We start from the raw sequence: 21,201 nt of genomic DNA, 5'->3' as shown, positions 1-21,201 counted from the left end.
GCCAACAACTAGCATGGTAAACGCACTGCAGGTGCAACTAAGAAGAAGCTATGTCTTAACTTCTTTGGTAAATACTGCTCACTGAAACCAGTGGAGACACCTATAAGTCAAATGGTCCTGGCACAGTGAGTCAAGATGTAAGAGTGGGTTGCAGTCCTTAGGTTCTGTAGCAGCCAATTCTGAGGATAGAACTAACACCATTGGGGAGATGTATAAGAAAGCTAAAGCTATGCATTGGGGTGGGATTAGGCATATATCAGCAGGGTCAAGTTGGCAAACAAGGTGCAAGGGATGGATGCGGGATGGGCAAGGAAACAAGCCAAAGAGACGCAGTAGTGTAGTAGTATACCTCTAGACTAATAATCCCAGCAAATGTTCTGGGCCATTCCACATGGTAAAATTGGAATTCAATTAACAAAATGGAATTAGAAGCTCATCTAATGGCCATCATGTGACCATTGCTACTTGACATAAAAACTCCATCTGTTGCAATAATATTCTTTAGGCAAGGAAATCTGAATGAAGGAAAATGGGAGGCCAGAGGACAGAAGATCTTGAGCGTGACCAAGGTGGCCATTAAAGAAGGTAACATCCTGCCTACCATTAGTTTGTGCAGTGAGAGTTCTGGGCTGCTTGACGTGAGCCTCTCCTGCTACAGTTAAATCTCAGCAAGAGGACAGGGTCCTTCTGTAGCCAATTTATGGATGCAAGTGCCTCCAGGTAGCTTTCCTGCCTCAGGTCAAATTGCAGCTGGAGCTGGGGCCGGCAGATAGGTGCTGAGCACAGTGCCAATGGCATTCTATGTTCCCCTATTTTCTGAGTAACACCCAGCATGGTGCAGAGACAGTAAAATCCAGCCCCATCTGCTCCCATTGCCAACAACATATTGTTCACAGAACCCAAAATGATATCACCCACCACAACAAACCAAGACAGATTAATACCAAGCGGGACAGAACATCAATACTTTACCGACTGCTCACTGATGATGTTACCTAACATGGTGACGAAACATCTGAGAACAAATCCACCAGCTCAGTGAGCAAACTTACATCCTGATCCACAACCTGAGCTACAAATCTTCTCCAAAATCTCATACTGTTCACACTCCTAGCATTATAATGTACATCTCATCCATGATCTAATCCTCACTCATGCAGTGATATTGTTATAGTGTACACACTGCCAGTGATACAATGCTTGCACTTTCTATGTGTACTGGCAAAACAAAGACCATTGACTGATTTTCACAGGCAAACTACTTGGGCTGACTTAGAATATTTACTTTCATTTTCATTTATTTAAACATTTTTTCCTGCATTCAGAAAAGGTACAGCTTGAGCTGATTTGTTCCTTTGAATGATTTTTTTGTTTAATTTTGAAATATATCCTAATAATAAGTGCCCTACTTTTGCTGCTGGTAGATGCTTCCCAGGGAATGACCTTTCTTCAAAAATGATCTCAATTGCCCTATCTTTCAGTGTGACCCCCTATTTTCTACAATGGGCAGTGCACTTGGAGTACTGTGCAACAGCAGCATAAAAATAACTGCTACCATATATCAATGGAATTCTCAGCTGTCATGTGTATCCATTAAGGGACAGCTTATATAACAGCACACTACTGTGATATTAGGAGGCTATTAGCATTATATTCCTGTACAGTAATAAATAAAATAGAAGTTTTTCTTTAAAAATAGTATAATGAGTATTGGCATAAACCTAAAAAAAGAACTTTGTTTACGATTTTTCATCCAGACCCAGTTCTTGAAAAGGCCTGACACATTACCACCATTTTGCTTGGAGCAGTATTTGTGCTTTATTTCAAATTGATTTTCCATGACATCATTCTTTTTTTTCTCTTGACCCAGTTGCTTTCCTAAGATTTGTAATTGTGATGTTTGTTAAAACTAAGATAAAAAGATTCCTTTTTATAAATTAGGCAGGTGATCATTGCATGCCCTTTCTCCTCCACCCCCAGTTTAACACTTATAATGTGACTGTGCTATTTTCATGTCCTTTACAGAGCAGCTACTATGGCTGCATAGCCCACATATGGTGTCAGCTTCTAATTTACACATGGACACCACATAAATTATGGCTAAAATAGATCAATCGTGGCTGTCCTATCCTATTTAATATGCCAGCTTGGGGTCATTGGTTACTATAAGCAGCTCAGTGGGCCTATAACATAACTTTGTGTTAGTTGAGTAGAGCTAATCCTGTTTGCAACTATTCTAGGTCACATAAATTGTGTGAGGCCAAAATTTTTCTGTTTCACATTAACTACTATTTTACACTACTATTTATGCATAGCAATTCTTTCATATTATTGGGTAAAAGACATCAGGACTGAAATACAGAAGCTCATGTACAAACTAAAGTTGGTACAGGTTATAATCTGTTATAACATGACTCCTCAACACTGCTCATGATTTTGTATGAGCTGTCTGATAGATCTACTACCACCATCCTCTTTCCTGACAGGGACCGGAAGAGCTTGCTTGGTCCTCAGGAAAAGCATGTGTTTCTCAAATAGTCACCTGTGGTGTTAAAGATGTTTATGTTACTGGATTTATAAATGGTAAATTAAACCAATAAGGTCATTACCTTTGTTTTCAATTTAAAAAACTCTAGGATTGAGCAAGTTTATTTTTACGTCAGTTCGGAAGAAACCATGGTTGAGTTCAGAAGCAAGTTTAGTTTCACTCCTACAAGGAGTTCAGGGAAATTCTAGGTACCAGTCAACTCAGCAAAAGTGTTTAGTTGATGAAACTTCCAAAAAAGGAGAGCTTAAAAATATGCAGGTTATTTGAACTGGGAAAATTAAGGAGTTCAGATTTTGTATGGGTTCATGTCAGTAGATTTAGAAAGGACATATTGAATTGTCTCCAAAGTCCATGGCATATAAACTGTCAGGAGGTAGTTAAATAGAATCTTGGAAGTTGAGACAAAGGTGTAACTCCTTTGAGTATCTGTAAAAGATGGTATCAGAAACAGTACAGATTTTGCTTTGCTGTGTGATTTAAAATAATTCTAAACAACTCCTATAATTAACTTGTTTCTTTCCTCTTGTGTAGTAAACTTCTATTCTATTGTTGAAAAAACACTGTAACCTCAAGTAAATGAGTTTCAGTGACTAATAGTCATGCTAATTAATGAAACAAAATAAACAAAATGTATGATCTATTGAACTATGTTCAAAGTTTGTGAGAAGATTTGTAGCTCGGGTGCTCATTGCTGTGGTTCTGTTCGCCGAGCTGGAAGTTTTTGTTGCAAACATTTCATCCCCTGTCTAGGTGACATCCTCAGTGCTTGGGAGCTTCCTGTGAAGCACTTCTGTGGTGTTTCCTCCGGCATTTATAGTGGCCTGTCCCTGCCGCTTCCGGTTGTCAGTTTCAGCTGTCCGCTGTAGTGGCCGGTATATTGGGTCCAGGTCTATGTGTTTGTTGATGGAGTTTGTGGATGAGTGCCATGCTTCTAGGAATTCCCTGGCTGTTCTTTATTTCGCTTGCCCTATAATGGTAGTGTTGTCCCAGTCAAATTCATGTTGCTTGTCGTCTACGTGTGTGGCTACCAGGGATAGCTGGTCGTGTCAATGAACTATGTTTATTGGTTAGGCCACTTTTGGTATGTTGCATACATTTCTGGTCTCCTTCCTATTGGAAGGATGTTGTGAAACTTGAAAGAGGTCAGAAAAGACTTACAAGGATATTGCCAAGGTTGGAAGATTTGAGCTATAGGGAGAAGCTGAATAGGCTGGGGTTGTTTTCCCTGGAGCATCAGAGATTGAGGGGTGACCTTATAGAGGTTTATAAAATTATGAGGGGAATTGATAGCGTAAATAGGCAGGGTCTTTTCTCTGGGGTGAGGGACTCCAGAACTAGAGGACATAGGTTTAGGGTGAGAGGGGAAAAAAGTTAAAAGGGCCCAAGGGGCAACCTTTTCACGCAGAGGGTGGTGCATGTATGGAATGAGCTGCCAGAGAAAGTGGTGGAGGCTGGCACAATTATAACATTTAAAATGTATCTGGAAGTAGTGCCATCAACTTAGATCATAGCAATCAACCACTTCCCCTAGGCATACATTTGATTTTTCTGTTATTGTAACTTGTTCTATCTCATCAACTTGTTTGAGTACATTTGACTTCTTGCTTCTCTGTAACTGTGTCTCACTTTGTCATGTTTTCTGGAAGTAACCTATTGTTTTACAGATAAAACAAAGTCTCTTAATAAGTGCGTACTGCCTCTGCATGTGAAGTTTCCTTACTCTATAGCACTAGCAATGACTGGTAATACCAGTTCTCTGTACTGTTCTCTGTAATGGCTTCTCATAATTGTCTTTGGAGCTTTTTTTTAACATCAGGAATGACTGGATTCTACTGGTCTCTTGTGATAAGATTGATTTTTTTTCTTATGTTAGATTTATGTTGCTTCTGGAATTCTGTTTCATTCAACATCTAAAAGGCTTTCTCTAGAGTTAATTTTTCTTTGTACTGTAATAAATCTGACAAAGGAACATCACTAATTCCAGCATCAGTTCTGTTGCTTTAAATCTGTATAGTCACATTTTTCTCTAATCTCTAGAGATCATTAAGAAAATTATTAATGGATTCCTCTGAATGCTGAACTCTTCCAAAAGAAATCATCTTTCAAGAGTGGCACAGTGGTTAGCACTGCTGCCTCACAGCACCAGGGACCCAGGTTTGATTCCAGCCTCGGGTGACTGTCTGTGTGGAATTTGCACATTCTCCCCGTGTCTGCGTGGGTTTTCTCCAGGTGCTCCGGTTTTCTCCTACAATCCAAAGATGTGCAGGTCAGGTGAATTTGGCCATGCCAAATTGCCCATAGTGTTAGGTGCATTAGTCAGAGGGAAACAGGTCTGGGTGGGTTACTCTTTGGAGGGTCGGTGTGGACTTGCTGGGCCGAAGGGCCTGTTTCCACACTGTAGGGAATCTAATTTAAAGTTCAAGGTTTCACATTTTCATCAAAAGTATCTGCTGTTTATTTTACATATTGGCAAATTATAAGATCACTAGCTATACAACGATTGTATAAGAAAGTGTATAAATTTGTTCACCTTCTGAACCAGAAATTCATTTGCAAGCTATTCTTTATCTTAATTGTTGTTTTCTCCAAGATACCCAACTATGTGTTCTATTTAATACAACTCTGAAAAGAAACACTATGACAAAACTATTTATGCTGAATTTAATGTGTTTATTTATTTTCCTGACTTTAAAGACTTTCAGTTCTGCAGTATAGCAAGGTTTCTATGATGTACTGCTTAGTTAGACTAAATTTGACTTTAATAAATGTTTCCTATTTCCATAACAGCTTGACTGAATGAATATACCTTTATGTGGCTCTTTTTAATAAACCCCTTTGCTTTCACTATTTTCCTGAAATGAGTCTTGCTGTGTGCAGTTTAATTAAAAGCTTCCTACCTTTACCATATTCTTAAGTAGTAGATTTCCTGTCTTGAGGTGATCTTAATAACTTGCTTTTTCTGTGAGACTTTAGTTAGGCTCCTAAATTGGATCATTATCATGTTAATTTTGATGATGACATTCCCTCATCTACAAACTTGATTTAAGTTGCTTCTGTGGCTCTTGATTGCCTGTCCTGTAAATGTGCCCTATAGTGCCCACTTTGACAATGACTCTTGATCTGAGTTGTAAGCACTTTACTCAGCTCTAATTTTCCCAGGCTGTAAGTAGTGCACCTTCTTTGATGTTTCCCTTTACTCACCAGGGAATTCAACTACAGAGTCTTTGATGTCTGCTTAGATTAGATTCCCTACTACATGAAAACAGGCCATTTCGTCCAACATGTCCACACCGACCCTCCAAAGAGTAACCCACTCAGACCCATTTCCCTACATTTACCCCTTACTAATGCACCTAACACTATGGGCAATTTGGCACAGCCAGTTCACTTAACCTGCACATCTTTGGATCGTGGGAGGAAACCGGAGCACCCGGAGGAAACCCACGCAGGCACGGGGAGAATATGTAAACTCTATACAGATAGTTGCCTGATGTAGGAATTGAACCTAGGTCCCTGGCGCTATGAGGTGGCAGTGCTAACCACTGAGCCACTGTGCCACCAATAAATGTCCATTTTTCCCAGACTGAACCTCGACTAAGGTGCTGCCAAAGATGCAACTATAACTGCCTTGGTGTAACTAGTGTCCAAGTTCAATGGAGTTCATAACTCTTGCTGCTGTGCACCTTTAACGAGGGCTGAAATACCTCTCACTATCAATTTAAATTCTGCCGTATTGAATCTTATCATGAAGTTCTCTTCTACAGAGTTGCTCAAATATTAAGCACTTCCCAACTGCTGTTTGTGAGCACAAACTGAGTCTGAAATCTTCAGACCTCCACCACTGCCATCATCTAGGATACAGTTAAATGGAATCACACCGTTTGCCATCATGTTTTGTGTTGTATGACATATCTGAAAGATGAGCTGCCACCATCCTTTTACTTGGTTGCGATCTATAGGGCCAGCTTGCTCTATGGAGGAAAATCATTGGTAGTCTAACAAGAAGAGGCTTTTGTTGTACATGAGATGTAGTCTATTTTATGATAATAATTATGCATGAATTACATTGGTACGGTGAACATGTTACTGAGACTGTGGAAGACCCAGAAGGTAAGCATTTTCCCTTCAAGATCTTGTTTCCCTAAATCCTTCATGACATAATCAGATTGGGTGGTGCTTCAGGCACTCTTCATCATTTACCCTTTTAGCCCCTCACAACCGTATACGATATTAATCACATTATCAAAGCAAAGTCACCCACCATATATACCACTAATGTCCTACCTAACACAATTTCTGAGCAAAGCAATTGTCTATTTTACATCTGCATTTCCCTCCAGTTTACTTCAGTAGAATTTCTGATAAGTGAATTTGTCCTCAGGGAATTTCCAAGTGAGGTGTCTAACTGCTCAGTTTGTAATAGATTTCACTAAGTTCTTTAGGAAAGTGACTGCGACTAGTTTTATGGACTTCACCACTTAAAGAGATTGGATAATTAAAGTGTCTCATAATGCAATTGACTCTGCTTTAGCTCATGGTGTTTGTGCCAATTAGCTCGTTTTTAAAATTTCTATTCATACAAAAATGTGGTGTTTGGGCATGCATATGTTTGCCTGACATTATTAGATGATTAATCTTGCAGGGTCCTTCAGCAGTTTGCAGATAACAAAACATTCTTGCAGCAAAATAAAGCATGTCTTGGTGACAGTAGGTAACATATCAAATGCTCTTCCTTCCCTCTTATGAGTGGAATTGGGCAGGACTCTGGAATTCTCTAGAAGGAAGGCCTCTCCTAACTAAATTATTTATTAATGTCTAATTTATTTGTGGCCAATTGAAGAATTACCTGACTGTTAGTCCCCTCACTAATAAGTGGCTATCTCTAATAGCAGAGTTAAGGTCAAAGGGCTTTGCCTCATGAAAGTCAAAAATACTCCTGTTTACTAATGAGAGCATAAAATGAAGAAACAAAATGATCTCCCGAATTTATAAAAAGATAATAGTGGGAAGATACGTTCTTCATCTTAATTCTCAACAGATTAAAATCGCTTCTCACAGGAATTTATATTTGATTTATTTTTTACCTTGTTTGGATTTTAATGCCATTTTTTCCCATTGCAGGATGGCATGGGGCATCTAAGGATCACTGACAAGGGCCTGCGGTTAGAAGGACCATCTGAGTTTTTGCAGCCTTTGTATGCCAAAGAAATCCGATCCAAACCAGTAAGTGAAATACCTTCACCTGTGCGCTGAGAGCAGTGTGTTGGCTTCAGTTAGTGAATAATGGCACATTACACAAACCTAGAATTATGTATTCATACAGAGTCGTAAAACAACCTGTGTGCTCTTAACAAGTGTCATGTAAGTTGTATTCTTGTTGACAGTTATACCACTCTTGCAATGCTATATTCAATTAACATGCTGCATGAATTGTTCAAGATGCAATGGACTGCTTGGCATTTTAACATCTTTTGCACTTGAAACATCAATAACACGAAACATACAAACCCTCAGTGGTGCTACGTGGCATTGTGATCAATGCCATCAAGTTTATAGGCATTGAAATAGCTATCTGGCAATAAATGACCATATAAAACTGCCTTTGCAGGACTCGAATCAGCAAAGAGAAGGACATAAAGCTATAGAATCTGCTTTGATCATTATGGTTTACCATGTAGCAGAGGGCTGGCACACCCCATGGAAATATTAGGTAGTTATGATCTTAAAATTGCTCCCACCATATTGTTAAGTTGTGGTTCTGACTCATGAGAATGGAGTTATGGTATGGCAATGTTTGTGACGATGTAACAAACTCAGATAAGATCCCCAATTATATAATCTTGATCGAGACCAGAAATGGTTTAATTTTATTAGAATCCAAAAACCTAGGTACTTACTAAAAGTTTGAAGCTACAAGGCTTATGACTTAAGTAAGTGAAAAGTATACTGCATAAAAGTCAGAGAACTTGAATACAACTGGTTATGTATAATCTTAAATAGTCAGTTAATTTAAGGGCAATAACATTATAATAACCTCAGTTGCTTAACATTTAAACCAATCTTTTAAATTCACATTGTCTTTAAACACCCAGTCAAGTCAAGTTCTAATCAAAACTTAGCAAATTATTCACTTGGCCGAAGTACTGCTTTGAAGATTTGTAAATTGATTGGGAATTTTGGGGCCTCCAGTTTATTTTTGGCAAGATTTCCCTTCAAATCTGTTCTGACTATTCTGCATTTGTAACTTGCGATTCAAAACTGGAACCTTAAAAATAACCACCTTGAGTCAGAATTTTCCTGTTAGAATCTTCTTTTTCTCAGGAATTTCACATCTAAAACTCTGTCTCCCTCTCTCTCCACTTAAGTATCGCAGAAGTTCAACTCAGCTAAGAAAATTTTAAACAAATTTAGACAACATGCAAACTTTCAATTGATGCTTATTTGGGAAAGATTAATTTAGTGGAGTGTGGACAGGACCCCCTTCTCCAGCCAGCAGAATCAAGAACAAACTTGTCCTGGGGTCAAAAAGCACTGCTGGAAAGCTAAATGAGTGCAGAGTGAACTTTGGTCCCTCACCGGAGGGAAGTTCCATTCTCTGCAGTTTTTAGCTGATCTGATTCCAACAGTTCCAGCAATTCTGGCAGCACCAGAGCTCCATAGGAGGCCCTTTTACGACTGTAAATAGGTCCCAAAATGAGGGCAAATGGATCATGCATCCAGGTAGTTCAGCAATGTGGCTGCACGCCCCTGCATATTATGGAGGGCAGTTGGGATGTGTGGGAAGGTGGTAGGGTCATTTGCATGCCACACCTCCCCCCCCGCCCCCCCCACCCCCCTCAATCCCCTGTTGAAAGCACACCTGGAAGGGGTATGTAATATCCAGTCTGTTTTCTCTTCTGCAACCAGCTTGAAACAAAATCATATCCAACATCGCCAGTATTTCGCTTTCATCACACCTTTACTGTCTGGTCTCCTTCCTATCGGAAAGATGTTGTGAAACCTGAAAGGGTTCAGAAAAGATTTACAAGGATGTTGCCAGGGTTGGAGGATTTGAGCTACAAGGAGAGGCTGAACAGCCTGGGGCTGTTTTCTCTGGAGTGTCAGAGGCTGAGGGGTGACCATATAGAGGTTTACAAATTTATGAGGGGCATGCATAGGGTAAATAGGCAAAGTCTTTTCCCTGGGGTTGGAGAGTCCAGAACTAGAGGGCATAGGTTTAGGGTGAGAGGGGAAAGACATAAAAGAGACCTGAGGGGCAACTTTTTCACGCAGAGGGTGGTATGGGTATGGAATGAGCTGCCAGAGGAAGTGGTGGAGGCTGGTACAATTACAACATTTAAGAGGCATTTGGATTGGTTTATGAATAGGAAGGGTTTGGAGGGATATGGGCCGGGTGCTGGCAGATGGGACTAGATTGGGTTGGGATATCTAGTTGGCATGGACGGGTTGGACCGAAGGATCTGTTTCCATGCTGTACATCTCTATGACTCTATGACTATGACTCTATATCCCAGGCACGCTAGTGATATGATCAGTTACTGAAAAACTGAGGCTTTATCAGCGAATCCTCGAGAATGTGAGGGCTCATTTGTTCCAGCCCATGAACGGTGTGGGCAATGGTGAGACAGTTGCGAAAATTCAATGAGATCAGAAAAGTTATGTTCTGAATACCAATGAAAAGTCAGATTCTGCAAAATGTTTTGAACAGTGAGATAAGAATCCTACTAGTGAGTCTACTAGTTATTGTTGTAAATGGAAATGTAGCAATTTGCAGTGGAAAAAAAATAAGATATGTATTTAAATGGGAACTGAATCTGTGTGCATGGTCGAGTCCAATTATTATCTGCTCTCTAACTTCATTAGAAATCTATTTGATAATGACTTTGGTTTTTACAATACAATGTGAGATGGTTTCAGGATTTTTAAAAATTAGAAATTAATACAACAGGACTTTATATAATATGTAGAACTGAAACAAATAAAACTCCAGCCGGCAATAATAGCTTAAAAAATAACAACTGTTTAACTTGAAATCATGGGGTAATATTCAACCATTTGCGTTGTAAAATTTCAGAGAAGATTTTCCACCCATTATAGAATGCATCTAGTTTCTATTTCCATGGAAACTAATGGAAAAGAAAATTGGGCAGTTTCTATAATGGATGGAAAAAGTAATGAAGATGGTCTAAACAGATTGAAAACCAAAAATCCCACAAAACATAGGAAATAAAAGCAAGGACGAAATGTGTGGCATGTTGGATATAATACTGAAAGACTAGTAGTGAAAAAGTTATGTAGTATTGGAATGTAGGGAACTAAGCTACTCTGTGGAAGCCTGAGTGCTGCATTGTCAGACAATAAACTGAGATCTTGTTTTCCCTCAGAAGAGGATTCAGAGATCACACATGACATGGAGAATGACTAGGATGATATCCTTGGTTTACTGATCAGCATTGATCCCTAAGTCATCCCTAAAACGGGTGACCTTGTCATTTTAAAAATTTATGATCAAGGTTAATTGCTAGAGCAGTCTTTCTAAATTAATAGTTAAGTGTGATAATTGTTGCCACTTTTCCATTATTTCAATAGCACGCGTGTTTAAAAAAAGAGAATTATGTACACACTTTCGGATGTTCTGAGGTTGGGAAAGGTGTCATACACATCCAAATTAATTCTTTGAATTCTATATAAAGATAAGGTTAAACTTTTAATTGCATGAACCTCTTATCTGGCCCCAACCAACCAAAATGAGAGGAGTAATTAAAAATTTGATGAGCTGAACTGTTCATAAGAAGAAATATTTTTCTGATTCTTATTCAGTTTGTCTGTATATAAAATAATCTGTTTATAAGGAAAAGATGTGGTCTTCCTTCCAGTCAATTATATCTGCCTGCTTCAGATAATGTATTTCTTTAGCATTTAGATGAATATATAACAAATTGTTATAAAAGGAAATTTTGTTATCTTTGTGATAAACAAGAACAGAGATAAGCTTTAAAACAAGGTCAGCACATTCCTGTGCACATGCAATGCAAAAGAAAATCCATCACAATTTGTCTTCATTTCATGTTTCATTTTCAAGGTTCAGTTGTTAATTCAGTTAATTGATTTGTCACAGGCAACACAAACTATTTCTTTCTTTTATCTGTCCTTCCTTGTAGCTTGTACTCTTCTGATGTCTGTGAAGTAATAAGTGCTGAGTTTTAAGCTCTTGCACTGGAATTATGCTTATACAAATTCAGATTCATATCTCATTTTTACCCTCATACTCATTTCCTTGATTTCATTGGAGTATTAGCTGCATTTTTAGGCTGAATCTGATACTAAGTGTGAGTTGCATCCAGTATTTTTGAAGGATTTCTCTCCTTGAGGTCTATTGAGTTTTCTCACTGTACCTTACCAACTTCACCTCAATATCTACTGACCTCACTCCAATGGTGCTATGATCCTGGCCCTATCCTATTACACACCCTTTGGAATAACTTGCCACTCAGCAGATATTCTGGAATTGAGCAGCACCCCTTGCACCTATGCCAACTTTAAAAATCTGTTGAGCAAGAATTGTTTGCCTGGAGCTGCCCTGCAAGGTTCCTGGCATTTACCCCAGACATGGTAGACAGGGAGCTAGAGGTCCTGCTGAATGGGGTGATGCAGACATGGGATTTGCTCTTCCCCCAGGACCAGCAAGACAGACCAGAACAGAAGACCATCCTCGGCAAAAGTGAGGACTGCTGATGCTGGAGATTAGAGTCAAGAGTGTGGTGCTCAAAAGGCACAGCAGGTCAGGCAGCATCGGAAGAGCAGGAAAATCAATGTTTCGGGTACAAGCCCTTCATCAGGAATGAGTGTGGGGATCTTGGGGTGGAGAGGTAAATGGGAGGGGGGTAGGGCTGGGGGAATGTAGCTGAGAGTGCAATAAGTGGATGGATGTGGGGGTAATGCTGATAGGTCGGAGGGGAGGGTGGAGTGGATAGGTGGGAAGAAAGATGGACAGGTGGGACAAGTCATGAGGACAGTGCTGAGCTGGAAGATTGGAACTGGGATAAGGTGGGGGGAAGGGAAATGAGGAAACTGTGAAATCTACATTGATGCCATGGGATTGGAGGGTCCCAAGGCTGAAGATGAGGTGTTCTTCCTCCAGGTAGTAAGGGAGTGGCGATAGAGGAGGGCCAGGACCTGCATGTCCTCGGCAGAGTGGGAAGGAGAGTTAAAGTGTTCAGCCACGGAGCAGTGGGGTTGGTTGGTGCGGGGGTGTCCCGTAGATGTCCTCTGAAGCGCTCTGCGAGTAAGCATCCTGTCTCCCCAATGTAGAGGAGACCGCATTGGGAGCAACGATACAGTAAATGATGTGTGAAAATTCAAGTAAAACATTAATGGATGTGGTGGGGTCCATTTGTAGGTGGTGGAAATGGCGGAGAATGATGCAATGTATATGGAGGTTGGTGGGTTGGAAGGTGAGGATGAGGGGGGGTTCATCCATCAAGATGCTCCTGACATTGAGATGGGCTTAACCAGACTTCTTCTGTGATTCTGCCACCAGTCACAGCATAGCCCCAAATCACTCAGCACCCCAACCTACCCCCCTCCCCCACCACCCACCCCAACCCTCACCCCATACAATTCATCCCTCTGTGTCCTATTTTAATGGTAAGTCTCATAAAAGCAAGAAAATAAAGGTCCTGCATTTTACAAAGATTTTATTTGTTATGCTGGCTGTTGGACCCTGCAACTGCTTTCATTCTATTTCAAAAGTGATCAAGTTCAATTTGCTTTTCAGATTTTAGTTAAAGTGTTGCCAAATATGTGACTTTGGAATCACCTGGGAAATTTGTCAAAGAAATGTAGAACATTGCAACTGTTATAAAACAAGTCAATTCATATTCTTCACATTGAAATTCTGACTTTCTGAATTCAAAATAAACAAAGACCATACACATGCATACATTGAGATAGGGGTTTAAGATTGCCCTCTGGAACATTGCAGGTTTCTTCAATTCTGACTTCAATGTACATATAAAAGTACACAGACACATGAAAGAGAAAACTCCTTCTTCCCCATCCATCAATATATTATTTCTCAGTTAATAACATATATTGGAGCACATTTAAAGGAAAAAAAAATCAGCAGGACTGTTAAATCAGAAAATGGTTCCTATTATTAATATGACATTGTCAGAGTATTCTAAAGATCCATTGGGAATAGCAGAGTGTGATGTCAATAGGACATGAAAGAGATCAAAAATAATGGTGATATAAAGCTTTAAAAATGTCCCATCAACCTTTCAGAGGTTGAGAAACCAGGTAGTAACTCAACATAACAATTACGATAATTTCCAGCGATACCTAGGGGGACCAAGTAGACTACCTGGAGACCGCATTCCCAGTTCTGAAAATGGCAAACCATGTCACGAACCTGGTGAAATGTGAGGTCTGTAAGAACAAGATGGCCTACCTGGGATATGTAATGCTACAGGGAAATGTGTTACCCTGCGAAACCAAAGTAAGTGCCTCAGTTGTTATTCCCATTTACAAACACCAGAGGGAAAGCGTGGTAAGTGTGGATACTGATAAGTTGTTCCAAATTTTAGTACCTTAGCCACCCCACTAACAGATATGCTAAAAAGAAATGTAAAGCTAATGTGGGCAGAGGTATGCCAAGAAGTTTTCGATCCAACCTGGGAAGTAAGCACGTCCTAGCTTCCCTAGTTGCCATTGGCAGCTTTTCAGTCTAACGTTTACCGACATTACAGGAAACACAATTCACTGTTGATATTTATCCCAGGTGCACTTAGGAACAGATTTTGTATCTGCTACTGATGTGTGGAAGATTTACAAATGTGAATGAGAGAATGAATCTTTTTATTTGTCTTTTTGCCAGAAAGCATGTTTTTTAAATGAAATAGATTTTTGTTTTACCCAGAGTCCAGAAGGAATGTCATGTCAGAAAGATATTTGTGGATGCGGTGCCAATCAAGTGGGTTGCTTTGTCCTGGATGGTGTTAAGCTTCTTGAGTGTTGTTGGAGCTGCATCCATCCAGGCAAGTGGGGAGTATTCCATCATACTCCTGACTTATGCCTTGTAGATGATAGATAGACTTTGGGGTGTCAGGAGGTGAGTTTCTCGCTGCAGTATCCCTAGTCTCTAACTTGCTTTTGTTGCCACTGTGTTTATATGGTGAGTCCAGTCGAGTTTTTGGTCAATGGTAACTCCAAGGATGTTGACAGTGATGGTAATTCAGTTGGTATTCAGATGGGATCCAGTGATGGTAATACCGTTGAATGTCATGGGGCAGTGGTTAGAGTGTCTCTTATCGGTGATGGTCATTGTCTGGCATTTGTGTGTTGCGAATGTTACTTGCCACTTATCGGTCAAAGCTTGGATATTACCTAGATCTTGTTGCATTTGAGCACCAACTGCTTCAGTATCTGAGGAGTCGCGAATGGTACTGAACACTGTGCAATCATCAGCGAACATCCCCGCTTCTGACATTATCTTAGAGGAAAGGTCATTGATGAAGCAGCTGAAGATTGTTGGGCCTAGGAACTGCCCATAGGGACTCCTGAAGAGATGTCCTGGAGCTGAGATGACTGACTCCCCACAACCATCTTCCTTCGTGCCAAGTATGACTCTAACTAACGGGAGTGTTTACCCCCCCCCCCCCCCCCCCCCCCCCGCTACCCATTGATTCCAGATTTGCCAGGACTCCTTGATACCATACTTGGTCAAATGTGGCCTTGATGTCAAGCGCTGTCACTCTCACCTCACCTCTGGAATTCAGCTCTTTTGTCCATGTTTGAACCAAGGTTGTAATGAGATCAGATGCTGAGAGATCCTGGCTAAATCCCAAACTGGGCATCACTGAGCAGGTTGTTGCTGAACAGAGGCTGCTTGATAGCACTGTTGATGACCCCTTCCAACACTTCACTGATGATGGTGAGTAGACATGATTGGGCGGTAATTGACCAAGTTGGATTTGTCCTGCTTTTTGTGACAGGACATGCCTGGGAAGATGGATGCCAGTGTTGTAACTGTACTGGAAGAGCTTGACTAGGGGAGTGGAATGTTCTGGAGCACACGTCTTCAGTACTATTGCCGGAATGTTATCTGGGCCCATTGCCTTTGCAGTATCCAGTGCCTCCAGCCATTGCTTGATATCACGTGGACTGAATTGAATCAGCTGGAGACTGGTACCTGTGTTGCTGGGACTCCTGGAGGATCCCGAGATGGTCATCCTCTCAGCACTTCTAACTGAAGATTGTTGCAAATGCATAAGCCTTATCTTTTGCACTGATGTGCTGAGCTCCTCCATCAGTGAGGATGGGGATATTTGTGGAGTCTCCTCCTCCAGTGAGTTGTTTAATTGTCCACCACCACTTGTGATTATGGTGGTAGGACTGGAGAGCTTAGATCTGATCCGTTGGTTGCGGGATTGCTTAGCTCTGTCTCACACTTGTTGTTTATGCCATTTAGCACTCAAGTAGTCCTGTTTGGTAGCTTTACCAGGTTGACACCTCATTTTTAAGTATGCCTGATGATGCTCCTGGCATGCCCTCCTGCACTCTCCACTGGACCAGGGTTGATCTCCTGGCTTGATGATAATGGTTGAATGGGGGATATAGAAGACCATAAGGTTGCATATTATGCTGGAACACAGTTCTGCTGCTGTTGATGGCCCACAACGTCTCATGGATGCCCAGTCTTGAGTTGCTAGATCGGTTTGAAGTCTGTCCCATTTAGCACAGTGATAGTGCCACACAACACAATGGAGGGTATTCTCAATGCGAAGGTGGGACTTTGTCTCCACAAGGACAACGCGGTAGTCATGGACAAGATGCTTTTGCAGCCAGCAGATTAGTAAGGATGAGGTCAAGTATGTTTTTTTCCTCCTGTTGGTTCCTTCACCAATTTGCTATTCAATTGAGAAATACTCCACCTGACATTGCCATTGAAACATCAAGATTTTCATTGAGGATCAGAAGTGATGCAACCATCTCCCCGTTTTGTGATACCCTGAACAAATGAAAAGCAAAGAAATGCAGCAGCAGAAAATGCCCATAATCAGCATCAAGAAATTAGAGTGTCATGAAGATTTACAGCATGGAAAGAGGCTGTTCAGCCCATCAAACATCCATCTATTCCAATCCCATTTTACTGAGCTTGGCCCATAGCATTGTGTGCTGTGGAGTTTCAAGTGTTCATCTAGACATTTCTTAAATGTCTTTAATACCTTGACTTCACTTTTTGTCAGAGAGTTCCAGATACCCACAACTGCCTAGGTGAAAACATCCAGGTAAAAACAAGGACTGCGGATGCTGGAAACCAGAGCCTAGATTAGAGTGGTGCTGGAAAAGCACAGCAGGTCAGGCAGCATCCGAGGAGCAGGAAAATCAATGTTTTGGGCAAAAGCCCTTCATCAGGAATAGAGACAGGGTGCCTGCAGAGTGAAGAGATAAGTGAGAGGGGGGTGGGGTGGGGAGAAAGTAGCATAGAGTACAATAGGTGAATGGGGGTGGCGATGGAGGTGAAATGTCAGAGAGGAGGGTGGGGGAAGGTAGCAAAGAGTACAATGGGTGAATGGGGGTGGGGATGAAGGTGATAGGTCAGAAAGGAAGGAGGAGTGGATAGGTGGAAAGGAAGATAAGCAGGTAGGACAGGTCATGGGGACAGTGCTGAGCTGGAAGGTTGGAGCTGGGGTGAGGTTGGGGAAGGGGAAATGAGGAAACTGGTGAAATCCACACTGATGCCATGGGGTTGAAGTGTTCCAAGGTCGAAGAGGGTGAAAACATCCATTAATCCCCTGTAAACCTCCCGCTATGTACCTTAACACTATGACCACTGCTTATTGACTCCTCTCCTAAGGGGAAAGATTTATTTCTATGTGCACTATCTATGCCCTCCAGAACTTTGTACATCTCAATTAGATCCACTCTTCAGCCTTTATTGCTATTAGGAAAACAACCCCTCTTGTATAATCTCTCTTCATAGCTAAATCACTCCAGCAACATGTTGGTAAATTCCTTTTGCACCCTCTCTAATGTGTTATGGACAAGGCCAGACCACTCAAATATTTCTTAAGCAGACAGCCCAGACCATAACTTTGCAATTTGTTTCAGTAAGTGTGCAGTGAGAATTACCCGGATTAAGTTAACAAGGTTGACTACCATGTTTAAAACAGACAAAAAATGTATTCACAAAATTACACAATGAAACAAAATGAAGATAATAAAGAACACCTACAGAACACAGTCTATCCAAACCAGACTTAAGTATGCTGTTCTGAATATACACAACAGTCCCAAAAATCAACACCCTTTAAAACTCAGTACAAAAAAGGGTCAGATGCTTACAGGTTGAAGTTAGAAGGGCAGAAGAGAGAGTTTCCACACAGCTCGCTGTTGAACTTCCAACCAGTTCTGGACCGAGCTGTTCAGCTAGAGAGCTGACCACATCCCTTTCATTATACAGGGCACTTCTAAAACATGACCATTTTGGCCTGAAGTCTCATCTGTTTATATATAAACAAAAGACCTTTCAAAATCCTTTTCATACCAAACCAGTCCCCCAAACTCCACCGTCTCCTATTTATCTCTCAGCCCCGACCCACACAGTTTGGACCTGATCAGACCCCAGCCTGGTTTATTACCCATCTGAGAAACATCAAGGATAGAATATATTTGAGCCAAGGAATACTTTTAGAAAAAAAAGGACTAACTTTGAGACAAATGCAATCATGTACTTCCTAAAGTGTGGTGACCAGAACCAAATATAGTATTCCAGCTGTGGTCTAACTAACATTATATACAACTCCATTATAACTTCCTTTCTCTTGTATTTGGTGCCTTGACTCGTAAAGACAAGTATCCCTTATGCTTTCTTAGCCACCTTACTTAGCTGTTTTTGCTGCCTTCAAAGATCTATAGACATACACACCAATCCTTTGTATTTTCTAGGTTCCACCATTCAAGGGTGTACTCCATTGTTTTGTTGGTCCTCACAAAATGCATCACCTCACAATTTTCAGGATTAAATTATTTGTACTATTTAGCTCATCTGACCAGCCTGCCTATATTGTCCTATTGTCTAAGATTTTGCTTTTTACTATTTACCATACCACCAACTTTCAGGTCATATGTGAACTTACCGATCATACTTCCCACATTCATGTCTAGATTATTAATGTACACAACAAAAGAAGGGAACCAGCACTGAACACTGTGGTACACTACTGGACACAGCTTCCAAACACAAATACTTTCTCTGCTTCCTACCACTAAGCCAATTTTGAATCCAGTTTATCAAATTGCACGAGATCTCATTGATTCTTAGCTTCTTAACCAATTTGCCACATGAGACCTTGTCAAAAGCCTTTCTGAAGTCCATGTCGATTACACCAACTGCATATCCTCACCTACATATCTAGTCACCATTTAAAAGAAGTTAGCCAAATTTTGATTAACCCATGCCTCTCCAAGTGAATATTAATTCTGTCCCGCCTTTTTTTTGCCCAATAGTCTCTCTACCAAAGATGACAGAACTGGAGGCAGGTAGACTGAGTAAATGCCATACTGCTGCTTTGTAGTGACATAAGATGTTGAGCAAAGTAAAGGGAACTTGCATTGTATTGGAAATGATTTGGAGATGCCAGTGTTGGACTGGGGTGTACAAAGTTAAAAATATCACAACACCAGGTTATAGTCCAACAGGTTTAATTGGAAACACACTAGCTTTCGGAGCGACACTCCTTCATCAGGTGAAGAAGGAGCGTCGCTCCGAAAGCTAGTGTGCTTCCAATTAAACCTGTTGGACTATAACCTGGTGTTGTGTGATTTTTAACTTTGTATTGGAAATGACTTTGTTTTGACTCTCCTAATTGAAATGACAATAAAATTATTGCCTTGCCTGTGATGCTAAGATTTCACATCTTGATAAGCTCCTTTTTCAAAATATACCACTAAAACAAGCCATGTATCTTGAGCACATGAATCATTATTTCTATAAAGCCTCTAAGGCTGTACTTAGAAAATTTATGAAAATTGAATTTGTCATCCCAGGGACCAGCTGTCACCAGATAACTACTGCCACTTTCTAAATTAAACTGGACTTTTAAATAACATAATCCGATGTACAAAACTGTAATAGCCATCTGTTGTCTCGATTTTGATGAAAATTTCTTTGGAGACAATCTCCTAAGTAGTGGCATTGCTTGTGGCACTTCAGGTTTTCCAGATGTTGGGTCCTAATCTTGTGTTTGGAATGTTTTTTAGCTGTATAGAACTGGTCAGTAGAGTATAGGTAATTCTGGAGTGTTTCAGCATTGAGAGCTGCACTGTGTCATATTTTTGGACTGCCAGAAAAAAGACATTTGAGTGACCACTAATGATATTAAAGAAGAAATGGATTCATGCATCTATCTTTCGAGTTGGAACTCTCCCAACAACATATTGCTAAAGATGAAGAATAAGAAGATGCTGATTTGTCTGACACTTGCCTATTGATAATAGCCCCAAGATGGAAGTAAGCACATGGTAACAGCAACAAACATTTAGCCTGCACTATCATTGCATTGAATCATCTCAAAGTGTTCCACAGAAACATTATAAATAAACATTATAAATTGGTTACTACCCTAGTCTATGTACTATGAAGTACTTTAAAGGAGGAAACAAGGTAGAGATGTGGAAAAGTGTAGGAAGAGCTCTCCAGGGCTTCAGGCCTACATAGCTGAAGAGACACTTATCATTGGTGGAGCAATTATACTTGAGAATGCACACAATGTCATAATTTGGGGAACACGGGGAACCTGGACATTATGGGGTCGAGGGAGTGCAAAGATAAGGAGGGTCAATACCAGTGAAGATTTAGAAACAAGGATGAGAATTTTAAAATCAAGACTTTGCTTAACTAAGAGCCAACATGGGTCAGTAAGCACTGGGGTGAGGAAGAAATGTTTTTTATAGCTAGGGCAGCAGAGGTTTGGAGGATATCAGTTAATTGAGGATAGAATGTGTATTGAAATAATCAAGTCTGGATAAAATCAAGGCGTGAGTGAATGTTTTCAGCAGCAGATGAGCAGAAACAGAACTCAAATGCTTTTATGGAGGTGGAAATAGTTGGTTTGAGTAATGTTGTAAATTTGAGGTCAGAAGCTCATCTCAGGATTAAATTTAACATTAACATTGGGAATAGACAGATTTAACAGACAGAAATTACTTTTGTAATATTCTATACATGTGTTAATATTCTACAAAGCCTGGATATAAAAGAAGTAGACAATTGGTTACTACCCTAGCAAGATGAGTATTTTTAGGAGTGAAAGGTGAATGTTTAAACAATGGACAAGGACAAAATCAGTACAAGAGGTTAACGTGATATTTAATTACTCTGTACTTAGAATGTCAATGTTATTTGCTGTTCATAGTTTCTTTTTACAACCTATTGATCTCAGTGATTAACCACTGTCAGTGTTTCCATGAAGCAATCACAAGGATGCAAAGAGGCATTTATAATAACATTCCTTTAAAGTTATTTTACTTTAGAAACAATTAACATTAAATTTCAGTTTGCATTTGGAAATTATGATGCATTTGCAATCTTCAAGTTCAGCATCTGTATGAAACTGAAACCATTTCAGACAAACAATAAAATTTGAAAT

The 21,201-nt window shown here is 40.3% G+C and overlaps 1 protein-coding gene across 4 annotated transcripts in view; it reads left to right on the top strand.

The window, feature by feature from the left end:
• Positions 1 to 21,201, top strand: part of sgcd (sarcoglycan, delta (dystrophin-associated glycoprotein)) — a 190,111-nt gene that overhangs the window by 101,306 nt on the left and 67,604 nt on the right. For all 4 annotated transcript variants that reach the window (XM_043703313.2, XM_043703310.2, XM_043703309.2 and 1 more), the window contains one exon: positions 7,670 to 7,771. In XM_043703313.2, the coding sequence (XP_043559248.2) occupies positions 7,670 to 7,771 (102 nt within the window). The remainder of the gene's footprint in view (positions 1 to 7,669; positions 7,772 to 21,201) is intronic.

The sequence above is a fragment of the Chiloscyllium plagiosum genome, unplaced genomic scaffold (genome assembly GCF_037043375.1).
Source record: "Chiloscyllium plagiosum isolate Xiang-an unplaced genomic scaffold, Cpla_swu_hap1 HiC_scaffold_16, whole genome shotgun sequence".
Taxonomy (NCBI): Eukaryota; Metazoa; Chordata; class Chondrichthyes; order Orectolobiformes; family Hemiscylliidae; genus Chiloscyllium; species Chiloscyllium plagiosum.
Note: the sequence above shows the minus strand (reverse complement) of the source record. Positions and strands in the feature narration are given on the sequence as shown.